This window comes from Aythya ferina (genome assembly GCF_964211825.1).
Source record: "Aythya ferina genome assembly, chromosome: 27".
Lineage (NCBI taxonomy): Eukaryota > Metazoa > Chordata > Aves > Anseriformes > Anatidae > Aythya > Aythya ferina.
Genome location: NC_140310.1, coordinates 3,185,650 through 3,199,082, shown reverse-complemented (window position 1 = coordinate 3,199,082; position 13,433 = coordinate 3,185,650). Strand labels below are relative to the sequence as shown.

Sequence of the window (13,433 nt, the reverse complement as noted above, 5' to 3'; positions counted from 1 at the left end):
AAACCACCAGTGAAGAGATGCTTGGTGTTCACCCTACACAATAAAACATTGCCACCTTGCTGGCTACAGAAGCTCTCCTGCTAATCCTGGGTGCCTGGAAGTACACACATTCTGGTCAGCCTGCTCGAAGGTGTACTCTATGACCTGGAGATGTAGAGTTGGAGGGATGCTACCAGGCAGTGACTTGTGTTAAATCTGCTGTTTCAGTAACAGCTGTTCCAAATACCCCGGTCCCTACGCAGTGTCATCTCCTATCGTGTGCGTCTTTAACAGGCTAAAGCGGTGTAGGAGCTGTTCTCTGCAAGGGCTTTCAGCTCACATCAGTTGTGTTCTGGCCAAGTGAGCTCACCTGCAATTTCCAGAGCTCACTGTATCCTTGTAAGCACCATTTCCCACAAGCAGATAACAAGACCTTCTCAAATCTACTTACAAGCTTTAGCAAAACAGTACCTCCTATCCTTGGTGCCTGGCATAGAGAGTGATACACCACAACCTGGGAGTCCAACAGATCCTGCAGATTACTTTATATTGCATTGCTCTGACAAGTTAACCCCTGGAGGATTTTTGCTCAGCAAGGAAAATTATGTTCAAAATCTCCCTGATATACACATTTCCAGGTTAGCATCTCTATGACAAACCAAATGCAGAGCTGTGATCAAACTTAAGATATGAAAGCCTACGAGACGTAGCTTCGGCTGGTGTAAACTGAGGTAAGCGTTATTAAAGTCAATGGAACTATAATGGAACTGCTTACAGCAGCAGAGACTTTGAATTTGTATGGTATTAAAAGCAGAATATGAGGCTACTGCGAGATTAGCACAGAGAACAAATGCCTTATTACTCTACGAACAGCTGATGATAGAAAAGTAACTCCGAACAGGGAGGCGTAGGCGTTACCTGTTTAAGGCTCACCAGGAGATGATGCTTAGCTGTGGTGATGTAAAACCAGACTTTTTATCTCCCTCATTTTAAGTACACACTTACTACTGATGTAAGTTGGTTCAGCAGTTGCTGTTAGCTTGTAGCAAGCCGTTTCACCAGGTTTTTGCTGCACTGTTACAAGCCCACAGCATCCTGTTGGTTTCACTCGTAGAAGAGTTTCCCATCTGGGAACCGTATGGAAAAGTCCACGCATCACATTTGGGTGATGAGAGGAATTTGATGGCTGAGTTGCAGCACCCTGAATGATAGCACTTAAGAGTGGAAATGCTGACAGAACCATAACTGCAGCACTGCCAGCACAGCACACTGTGCTAGGAGCCCATTATAAATGCACATTACAGGACGCATATGAGCTCCTGTAACTGCTCCGCTGTGGCGTTTAGATTTACCCTTGAAATATATATCTAATTTTTGTACTCATCTTTCTAACAGTTTATCACTTTCTTCTTCAAACAACCTGTCTTTTTGTTACTCCTTTAAAAAAAAAAAAAAGCTCAAGTATAATCAGGTCAAACATTAATATTTGATTGTATATTAAATATCGAGGGCAGAGGCAGATATGCGCTGCACAATACTAAAATGATTGCTTTTGTTTCCATCTTTTCAAAAAGTTTTGGTGGTCTGGTGATTACAGGATACGACTTGGACCTGGGACTTCTGTTGCCCTGGCTCTCTTCAGCTTTCCTGCACAACCACAGGCAAGTGGTCAGCCCTTCTTCAGTTTCCGGTGACAGTGCCTCGCATAAAATGGAAGCACGTGGCCTTCTGTAACTGCCCATGGCTGATGCAGTCAGACCCTGGTGAACCTTCTGAGGTCTGGTTTTATATGAATAATTATTATGGTTATACCTGCGACGTGCCTATAGCCAGCTGTTCAGTGCTTTCCATGTGACTTGACCCTTTGTGCTTTTCATCTGAGGTTATCTCAGCACTTAATAATTATTAAGGACTTAATACAACATGACCCTGATAGTGCTGGGGCTGCTAGTTGTTGCTGCTGTTATTAATTCTGACAGAACTACGTCTGCCCAGGCTTTCACTTTGCAGGATTTCACACTCCTCAGTCTCCTGGGCTTGATGTTAATGTCTCTGCATTTTATTTTTTTTTGTCAAGTGTAGGCTGAACGTAAAGGGGATGTACTGAGGGGACAAATACCTGGTTTTAGAGACAAGGACAAGTTCAAGACAGAAGTGGTCTTACTTGTCTCTCCAAGCTGCCCCATTCTCTGATATTTTGTCAGATATAGACTTTGGGACAGCTAGGAGGAATATATTGCAATATAAAGTGCTATCAAGAGAAAAATAAGCTTCAATTATCACAAAAAAGCTATTTTCATTAAGATACACCGGACTACCTCACCAATGACTATAAAATCTATTGAACTCTCCTATTCAGTGTTTTACATATTTGCCTGCTACACTTTTTCCAACAAATACCTGCACTTCTGTGACGTGAGGCTATTTTCCAGAGTGCTATGGATATTCGTGCATTCGGTGGCATTTAAATAACCTGGCTTCCTGAGGCTGTTTTCTGGTAGCTTCACTCTTGACTAATAATGATTGAGCTCTGCAGCCTTTCCTTCCACGCAGGATTAATTCAGATCTCTCTTACAATTTTCCATTTTCAAAAAGTGTGCTTGGACTGCGCATCTGTGGTGCTTCTACCTTTCTGATAAAGCCTGGCAGAAACTGCTGAAGAGGTTCAGAAGTTGTCAGGAAGGGTATGAAGAAGACTTACAAGCAGAAGGACCTTGACTGCATGAATATCTCTTGCCTAGGTTAAAAGTCAGTGTGTTTGCTCACAGCAGGATCACAGCAGTTTTCTGATAGCACAATCATGGAAAGAAAAAAAAAAAAAAAGCCACCATGTTATTTTCATAGCTTAGAAGTTGTTTTTACTGCTATTAGCAGCAACAACCTGGGGGAATTGATTACACAGGTGAGCCTCTACCTAATAGCTGTGTTTATCATTTTGCCTGCCATGGTGGGAGAGCTGCAGGTTCCTGAACAGACAGATTGAAACGTTGTCTCTTCTACCCTCGCCCAAACAGCTCGGCATCTTCTGCGAAATGCTGTTTTGTAACATATGGCAGTGAGCACCCACTCACTCCTCAGAGAATGCTAACAGATATCCCTATGCCAGTAACAGCAGTAAAACAGGGATAGTATATTTAACTTTCTTCCCTTCCGCCAGCTCCTACATACATCTTCATGTCCCTTTTTGTGGCAGCACGCTAATTAATATGTCAAAGAACTGCTACAGTCTGACTCCAGTCCCCCCTAGATGGTACAAGTATGTCTTGCACTTAAAATGGCTTCACCATAACGAAAAGACTTTTTCCTTCACAGGCAGATGCACGTTCCTATTTTACACATCTCTGCATCGCTCCATTCCTAAAGCTCTTTCAGTTCTCGTACCAGCAGCTTTCAGACCGATGCTTGCAGTGAAGAACTGGAAGATCAAGACCTCAGCAAGCAAAAAATGGCATAGGAGAACTTTCCAGTTTCAATGTGTAAGAATAACTCAAGAATTAAGTCTCTCTGTCCCTCTGAAGGTAAAAGCATCACAACTAATGCAACCCCTACAACCCTTCACTGCACACAAATCAATGACAGTGCTCCCTTGCTTAAGTACTGCTGGACTCCACCAAGCTGATCTGCTCCCTGTCTTTAGAGGAACAATTGTGTTTTCATGTAGATTTGGAATTTTAACCTCTTTTGTGGCTTTGGCCAGTTATTGCTCAGGGAAAGGCTTAACCTGCTCAGGCATCAGGTTCAGCTTTTCCCAGAGACAAATGAATGAATGTACTGACTTAGAAGAAAACGTCTTTCAAAAGCTTTTGGCCAGATCCTGAACTCACAGGTCCAGGCATAATTCCAGAACAAATTTTGGTGCAAGATCAGAACAGAGTCCTAATCTTCGTGAGGTTGATTCAGTTTCAGTCAATGGATATCATTTTAATGTCCTCAACTAACTGTGAATCACACCACTATCATAACAAACATAATCCTTTGTAGTTCAGCTTATATTTCTTTAGAGTACCTAGTATAATGGAAGACTTAATTCTTGCTGCAGGTTCCTAGGTATTATGACAATCATGAATCAATGCCTTCCCACATACATAGGTAAACAGTAATTTAGCATTTGTACTTTAAAAGTATATATAAAATGGCATATGGTGGTAAGAGATTCTTCAGAAATCACTGGTTCTTGCTAAAGCTTACTAAAATGTCAGATTTCCATTCAAATTTTTCTAGTTTTAGAAAAATTCTAACTAGTTCACTCAACACATGGTTAAGCTTTTGCCTTATTTTTTTTTAATAAAATGTTTCTTGGACCCTCATTATTTTTAATTTAGGATTTACATTTTTTCAAATATAGTACACAATTACTTAATGAAGACTGTTGGCAATAAGAGGCTTTTAAAAAGAGAATCAATCCTTACATTTTGAGAAAGCTGAATATGATTTGGTGGGAGCAAGTCATTCAGTATAAATACAATTGACAACCCTGTGCACCATTATTCTCCGTCCATGCTTAATAGGCTACAGAAGTTCTGGTGTACGCATGGTATGCCATCGCTGATACTACTGGTACTGACAGTTCAGTGAGGGATGGTCATCTGGTCCCATCTGATTCTTCCTTTCAGATATATAGACTGCTCTCTCTATAATATTAGTATTCTCCTGTTACCAGAGGTGAATGTAGGGCACTAAACAAGTTTATAATCCATTTAAGAATTAAAAAAAAATAAATAAAAAAACAATTGTATTTATTTTCCACTCGGCTCATTGGCTTCTCTCAATACAAGACACTCTCCTCGTCCTCTGGGATTATCTCGAAAATGAAAGGTTACCCCCAGCGAGAGAGAAATGTAAAATAAATACTGTTATAAATAAAACATCTTTGGATATATAGAACAATGCTATCACGTTACTGTACATTCAATATATCTACGGACAGAGCCATATCATAACAGCATGAGCTCTAATCTGGAAAAAATATTAACATGTGTAGTAACAGTCCCTTAACACCTCTGCACAGCAATGAAGCTATCTCCTTATGTATCCAAATGCCACAACTAGCAGAGTGGCCTTCAAACAGGGAGAGGCAAAGCAAGCAAGCAAACAAAGCACGGAGTTGTCAATACTGTTTACCAACACAAAGAGGCTCAGAGCTCAAGCTCCTCCAGTGTAAATCACAGTCACCTACCTGTGTAAATAAACCTGCCTGGGGCGCCTTTGCAAAACTGTTTGGATTTGTATGATAATGTCACTTCAACCACTCCGGGAATGTGACGTGGAGGTGTCTGAACTCGGATGGCATGAGGTGTGATAAGCTGGGAAATAACAAAAGGAGAGATGCAATTATGGTATGTCTGTGTTACACCCCCCACTTGCATTTACACCCTCCAAACATACTTTATGAGTAAAAGCATTGCTTATTGCTGCGTAGGAGATGCTATAGATCTGGCAGGTGATACATTTGGTCTAGTTTCTTGCCTCCAGGAGAGGAAAACACTTTTTTAGGATAAATTGTCATCAAGGAAAATTGCATTACTTATTGCTTAATTGCTGGCTTCTTGCTGGACATAGATGGAATTCTTTTTCCTTCCCAAACTCTTTCTGTGTTCACGCTCTCTTGCTTTATTTCTATACCTTCACCTGTCTCCAGACCCCTGAGTCAATCACATTGTGGATCTTACTGGGCAGTTGGCCTCAGTAATGTCACCTAGCAAGGAGTTCCACAGAGCAACCGTGTCCCATGAATCCCCTTCACATTGGTTTATACGGCCCATCTTAACACGCCACCATTTCGGTAGCATTGTTGGAATGGGAAATAACACCACTCCCCTGCACCTTCCAAATAACAGCAGAGTGTTGAGTGTGTGAGCTTCACAGCAGGGAGGTGCCTCTACCTACCTCACTCCAGACGAGCATGGTTCCAAATACTACTTGCAGCCCATCAAAGAAGTTGTCTCCAATGATGATCACCATTGCTCCTCCTGTTGTCCAGCCTTCACTCGGGCTGATTGCTTTGATGCACGGTGTGGCTAAACAAAAGCAAAGCCCAACAGAGCATCCGATTAGGGTTGGGGGTTTGTATTTGTGCACAATTGTGAGATTGTTCACAAAACTGTTTGTAAACCCCTGCAGCTGATGTGTGCACCCAACTTCTGAGTGCATTAAGCAGTCCGAAGTCGTACTGAGACAAAACTTCACCTGTCCACTCCTGGGAGTTTCTGCACCGCTGCAGTGTCACGCTTGGCAGGAATTCCCCAGCGCTGCCAAAGGCCTGGGACAAGTCCCCTCCAGCCATTCACCCATGAAGGCTGCTTTACTGTTCCAGGAAGCCCAACAAATAAATAAATAAATAAATAAATAAAAGTGTTTTCTGCCTTGCTAGTGTTAATTACTTGCCTATTCATTACTGGCACTTAACATTGTGTCATTAAAGCCTAATAGGCCAACTGTAGTGGGTGTAAAAATGAAACGCTTAAATGGTTGTGCAGAGGCTGTTTTAAAAAAACACTCATTAGCATATGATCACACAACAGCTAAAGCCTGTGCAAAGGGAGGTAGATTAAGATTTATGAAGTTTATCAATGGGTAAGAGAGATATGGAAATATCAAACGTTTCCTCCAATTCGTGTCAGAATAGGATTTCTAATAATTTTCTTGATTTTATAGAGCGGATTTTTTTTTCTTCTCTCTTCCATATGTTCAAGGCCTCTGGACTATACATCCCATCAGGAACCCAATATGGTTTCCAGGCCATAACCAAAGTCAATCCATCACTCCATTCCCAATGTTGACAGGGTCAGAGGTGGAGGGGAACTTTGGCAGGGCTCCAAAAACATGAGACTCCTTTGAACAGCCAGTCAATCACATCCAATCAGTCAAGGAAAAACTGGATGGCTTCCTAGGCTAGGAATCCTGGGATTTTCCTTCTACCATTTCACTGCCCGCTGGGGGAGAATTAACACCACTCTGAATTCTTTACTGATTCAATCATTTTCTTCCAGTTCATTAATTCTTCTTATAGGTTGATATAGGGCACATTTAAGAAGTGGGACAGCAAAACATTATAATGAAATAATATCCTCGCTTGTCTTTTCTACTAACATCACCAGCTCTTCTCACTTTCACTAGCTGCAGGGGAGGGAGAAGTAGACACAGATAGCATTTTCTGGTAATTTTGAGTACTGCCTGCACAAGAGAGGTGGAATGCATTGGTAATGAATGCATGAGAAGAGGGAGAGGAGGGGCCAACCATTTTGAAACTTAACAGATACAAGTAGTCGTAATTACTTTAATATAGTCCAAAAACCATCCTGCAGACGGCCATGAGTCTTGCTTAGCCAAACAAACTAAAATCAATTAGTGTCAATTTCCTTCTGTGCATTGTTATGCTTTGCACATAGTTTGTTTAAGGGAACTAGTGACACTTTTTCATACACATCTTGTGCTGTAACAGTTCTGTTTAACTAAGATGTCATGTTGCCTAATTTGCCTGAAATCAAATCTATCCCAGCTGAAAAAGAAGTCTGAATTTTAGATAATACTTAGTCTTTCTATGTTTTTCATCTCTGCTGGACAAACTAATTAATGAATTGGGAGGAGGGGGAGGGAAGCCAGTCTCTTAGATGTGAAGAGGATCATATTTTGCATGCTGTAGACACTGTTTTCCTGCCTTTTCCTTCCCTAAACCCCCTGAGGTTCTGTAGTTCCCCCTTAGCTCCCCTTCCCTCCTGAAAACAAACAGAAACCGAAGAATGGGTAATATGCTTTTGCACTCATTTGCGTGCTGTTCTTCCTACAATACCCTACCTTCGGAGGGGTCAAGTCTCCTCGCTCTCCGTCCGTGCTTGGAGTTGTTGTGAACGAACATGTTGTCAGACACTGCCAGTACGTGCCCGTCTACGTTCACTGTTGTTGATAGCACAACCTAGACATTTGCAAAAGGAGAAAAGGGAGGCAGGTAAACAACTTACTTGGATATTCAGCTTGTAAAGTATTAATTATTCAGTTTACTTAAAATCCTGTTCTGTTTGTAAAATGTAATCATGTCCTACAGGGTTTACTCCCTAGCAAGAATGGGAGAAAATATTTTCAGCCTCCACTCTGTGCATTAATTCCATTTAACATAGCATCCTAAGGGCCATATAAAGTCCTCAATGTATAATGAACCAGCTCCTGCAGATGGCCCGAAATTGTGTTCCCTATGATGCGCTGTAGTATAGCTGATGGCAAAGAGGTCTGCACATACCAACCAGGAGGGCAGGCTGCAGAGCACCACAGCAATTTGCCCTCTGATACAGCCATGCAGATTCTGAGCCATCTGCCGTACTGCGCACACATGCAAATGCACCCGCAGCTGCTCCAAAAACACAGGTCTCCACTGACCGAGCAAAATAGCAATTCCCACGACGTGAAAAAGGTACCTAATATCATGTCTGTTTTTTTACATATGCAAGCTCAGTGCCTCTCAAGGAACACCTGAGCCTGAGCAGCCAGAACCAAGCACCAGTTTTGAAAACCTCAGCCTCCCTGAATTCTGCTGCTGGGCTCCAATGGCACCTGAATTCATAGAGGATGTAACCATAGATGTTAATGAAGGCCATTTAGCTCTCCCTTTAAAACACAATACCCAAAGCTCTGTTTCCTATAAATCCAGAAATATAATTACCTTCAAACCACAAACTTTATGGAAAAAAAAAAAACACATCAGCTGCAGAATTTACCTACTGCAAGAAGATGCATCTTCTGGAAACTTTCAGGTTGGGGCCATCAGCTGGGGTAAATCAGCTTAAAGCCCTTCAGCTGCCCCACAGCCACGGCCCTTCACAGCTACTGAGAACCTGCCCCCGGTTGTATTCATGAATTTTCACAGATACAGCTGTCATGGTCTGGGTAGGAGGATGGCAAGCTCTAATTGTTGGTAAAACTTGTCATAAAGCAGGAGAAACCTGGCCTTCCTACAGGACTGTGCTGGTTTAAAGAATCCTTTCTTTCTTGAGACAAGTTTAATTCATTCCAAAAGGCTCTTGTCATACCGTACTCTTATATTTCTCAAGCATTCTTGTCACAAAATGTGTTGCTTTTGTGTGCCAACTGATTTCATCATTGCACATTTGGGTGGAGTGAGACTCCTATCCAAAGTGAACATTTCCCGCATGACATAGCTGAACCCACTCAGATGCACTTCATTATTTTCCGTTAAACAATGGAAATAAATTTTAATCTCTCACTGGCCAGCACAGAGCACACTATGGCAACAGGGGAATAGACCTGAATTATTCCAGTGTCTGAAATATTTACGACAAGTGTTTAAATTGTAACCAAATGTAAATCAAAAGTATATCATATATATACAGTTACATTATATAATATATACATATCTGACCTCACATACACAAGGTATGTATGTGATAAACACACACACATGCTCTCGGTATGAGATTTTTGTAATATATGCAGACTACAAGTATACACACATTGCCTGTTTGATAACCACTTGGGTGTAAAAGTTGGGCACAAAACAAGAACCACACTTCGGTTGCAGAGGTTCCTGCAGCAGGAGAAATTGTCCTCTGTGGAGGAGGAGGTAAGTGTGGAGCATCCTCTGTTCCCTGAGCCAGCAGGAGCAGAAGAAGCACGTTCAGACCTCTCTCCACGAGCAGCTCCAGTTGTATTCACCTCTTCCATTCATCACAGGAGGGTCAAAGCCACTTGGCATTTCGCAGGCCAGGACCCAGGGTAAATAAATATGGTGGTATCAGGAACGGGACAAAATGCAAGGTTCAGATCAGGTCCAGAACTTTCTCAAATGTTGGACCTTATTTGCAGGCATCTCCAAGGTACCATGAAAATGCAGCACACACCTTTGTCATCCTTACTATGACACTGCAAGGCAACTCATTGCTGGAAGGTAAGAAGATGATGGACATAAAAGTGCTGGACTTCTCCAGTTTGGTCCAGTCTTTCCCTCTGCCCGATGGAGATGGCAATCCAATTGTTTTATACCGAAGATTAAAAGCCAATGTTTTATGGATAAAAGGAAGAGGAATGTGCATTCCACTATGGTCTCTAACTCCCAGGCCCTTCCCTTTCACAAGCCAACTGCTTTCCCCCAGTGAGTATTTCCTGGGTCACGACGGGTGACCCTTTCCATCTGGAATCAATCAGTCAACTCCTGACAACTTCCTGAAACACCTCACTCCATTTCCTGTTCTCTCCCCCTTCTCTCTTTCCCCCTGGTTTGCTTCACTCTTCAAAACTGCAGGCCACAGCAGCTTAATGTTAGAGGGTCAGACACAGTTAGACTCCAAAACACTACACAAGAACACCTTTGACCTTCAAAAATCTTTACATCTTAGCTAAACAAATCAAGGTCAACGTTTCTTACCATTACCTTGTTAACCATTTCTATGCATTTTCACCAATACCCTTCTGAACACGAACTTATCAATAACACTTGTTCTCCCAACATCATAAAACATCCCAGGTCTTTTTTTTTCTTAACCTGTATTCCTGTATGCAGTGCTGGTGAAAGGTGATGCGTACACTTCTCTGGGGATTTAAGTTCTCAGATTTGTCTACAGCACTGGTGAATTACTGGCAAATGTTTTGTTTTGTTGGTTTGGTTCCTGATCTGATGGCACTACTTCTACTGTATGGCAATTTGGCTTCTCTGCTTATTCAGTTTATGGTTTTTCAGCTAAAATCAGCAGTTACTGCAAAATGTACTACTAAGGGAATGATGAGAGCATCAAAATACATCAGGCGATGGATTCTGGTAGTCGTAGCTTTGAGTCACATTTGCCGTAGACAGCACAAATGAGAAAGATTTTGTGCCCCAAGCAGCTGATCAACGTGTCACCCCAGTGGAGTTTCAGAGGACAACCAACCAAGAAGAACCAAGAAGACCAGATGTGGCCATGAGCTGTTCCTTCAGCCAGCCCAGTGGGGTGCCAACTATAGGAACAGCACAGGAGTGGCAAGCTTCTGAGCGGGGCTTTCAGCAGGGTTCCCTGAATTTTCCTTATTTTAGGGAGAAAAAAAAAAATCATTATTGGCTATGAAGCCACAGACTTATTCCTTTACAAACCTGTAGCCAGGTACCTTAAAGATCAGCTCTCTGACTCAGCAGTACTGCCAGCCCCATCAGTCCCAAGTGTTCACATTAGCAGCTTGAAGGCTGAAATCCTCAACTCCTCCAGCAGCCAGCCCATGTTAGAGAAGAGCGGGTAGTGGGGAAGGCAAGTGCTGTACCTACATGAGGTATTTCACTAAAAACTGTTAAAGTACCATGAAGTGCTTCAGAATGCTTGGATGGAGGCACTGCAATCTCTCCTCCCCTGTCTATACGTTATATTTGTAAGGCGTGTTCCACTTCAGATCCCATACATGCGAGTGAACACACATCCCCGTACACACAAAAGCTGCATCGCTCAGAGACACCTCTTCAGACATATGGCACAAACATTCCAGGCATACAGGCGTTTACTTACATGTAACATATCTCATCACTGTGTAAATGATCTCTCCCCAAAAATTCCTGTTGCCATTCCAAGTGTGGAAAAAATTCTTTATGACATTGTACATCTGGAAACAATATTACATTCCTGATGCACTTTCCCTTATAACTCTCTAGTCCCAGCGCCGTGTTATTTTAACTTTTCAAAAGAATAACTACTACGAGGATTTTAAAAATTATTATCATTATTATTATTTTCCAGCTGGGTGGAAGAAAAGATGTCAGGCCTCATCCTGCTGTCTGCACTTGGACGGGGCTCCCATTGATGTCAAGAGGCGTTTTGGTTGAGCGAGTAATACAGGAGTAGATGCTGCGATACTTGTTTGCTTCAGAGTTGGATTAGGAATAAGATAAACAATGTGAAAAATGCCAGCGGCTTCTCTCTGCTCAAACCTTCCACCAAATTCATTGGGAAATCCTCCCTGATACCCCGGCCTGTCACAAACTCGGGGCTACCAGGGAAGCGATGCACGTGGCCTTCATTTCAGGCATGGGGGCACAGGGGTGGGAGATAACTCCTGGGTCACTGACATCCATCTCCTGCTATTACAGACAGCTAAACCATGTGGCTGCTTTTCTTAAATTGTCTTAAACCAGCTCAAGCTTCTGCCTTTGGTACTCCTGTTTTGAAGCCTACGTGTCTTGATCATCAGGGACTTTATGGCTTACAGCCTAAATTTATTTGTAGTCGCTTTATACTTAACACTGTCTTCAAAATTATCATTAAATATTAAATATTTATTATTATTATTATTATTATTATTATTATTATTATTATTATCTACCTTCTGATATCTTTAGAGAGCAGTTATGTACAGGCTCAGTGCACGGTGCTAAGGTGTGTGACCACCTTGCCCACTCCCCAGCTACCTTACCGATCCTTTTCTGCACCTGCTCCAATTTCAGTTTCATCCTGTTTGAAGACGGGTAACCCAGTACCTCGTATCCCAAACAAGCTCAGGGCGTACAGTGGTACAAATGCCTCCTTTCTACTGGCAGAGCTTACCTGAGACACGGCAGAATCTCATTTATGGTTTGTTTTACTGGACAATATACAACTTTGGTAACTCACTGTCACAATGTCTATTCAGGCTTCAGATCTGAGCACATTAAGCTCATTGAGTGTTGTTTTTGTTGTTGTTGTTGTTGTTTCATTTTTGCAGTTTCAGTCAATCCCTCCCATGTACAGAGACTCTAAAATAACACCACCTTTTGTCACTTTCTGACTAAGAGATCTGTCACACAGCAATAGCTGGATACCAGTTGCTCTTCATTTTCAATCTGTAACTGGGGAATTAGTGAGTAATGACATTACTCCCTGCAGTATTCATCTCCCTAACAGCAGTTCAGAGATCTCTGTCCACATCCAAATCTGACTGGGGGGTCTCTAGCACATCCTTTTACTATCAGGCTGCAAGTGATTTGATTTTGACCAGTTCTCTTTTGCTGCTGCCCTCCCTTTTTGTTTCTTTACAGACCACGACATCCCTGAGTCACAGCCCACCATCCTTACCCGGTTTTCCCGAACAACACAGATCCTCCAGTGCTTCATGTCAGAGCCTCGCTGGGGGAGCTCCCCACCACAGCCAGCCTGGCTCACGCGCCTGCTGAAGAACTGATCCAACCACTCCGAGGTCAGGAAGGAAATCTCCCCAGGGACACACCTTGTTATTTTTCCTTTCTCTTTCTCCCTAGAGCACCTAGAGGGGGATACCTGCCAGGAAATATTCCGTGTCATGCTGTCTGCTGAAAACAGAGGACAATTGCCGACCTTTCTCTTCTCTGAAGAATCCCGCTGGTTCAAGGATGTATTGATGTTCTCGTGCCTGGTACCCTTCCCTCAAACATGGCACTGTAGGATCTGTTTAATCAGTGTGTTACCGGATGAAGCAGAATTCCCAATCAACAGGAGGCTAATGTGTTAGCACCAGGTCTCAGCTGAAGCATTTTT

General features: G+C 42.5%; 1 protein-coding gene across 4 annotated transcripts in view; it reads right to left on the bottom strand.

Moving 5' to 3' along the window:
* EBF2 (EBF transcription factor 2) overlaps positions 1 to 13,433 on the bottom strand; it is a 133,977-nt gene that overhangs the window by 17,465 nt on the left and 103,079 nt on the right. For all 4 annotated transcript variants that reach the window (XM_084499563.1, XM_084499565.1, XM_084499566.1 and 1 more), the window contains exons 9-11: positions 7,774 to 7,891; positions 5,866 to 5,996; positions 5,156 to 5,282 (exon numbers count right to left, since the gene is read on the bottom strand). In XM_084499563.1, coding sequence (XP_084355689.1) covers positions 5,156 to 5,282; positions 5,866 to 5,996; positions 7,774 to 7,891 — 376 coding nt within the window. The remainder of the gene's footprint in view (positions 1 to 5,155; positions 5,283 to 5,865; positions 5,997 to 7,773; positions 7,892 to 13,433) is intronic.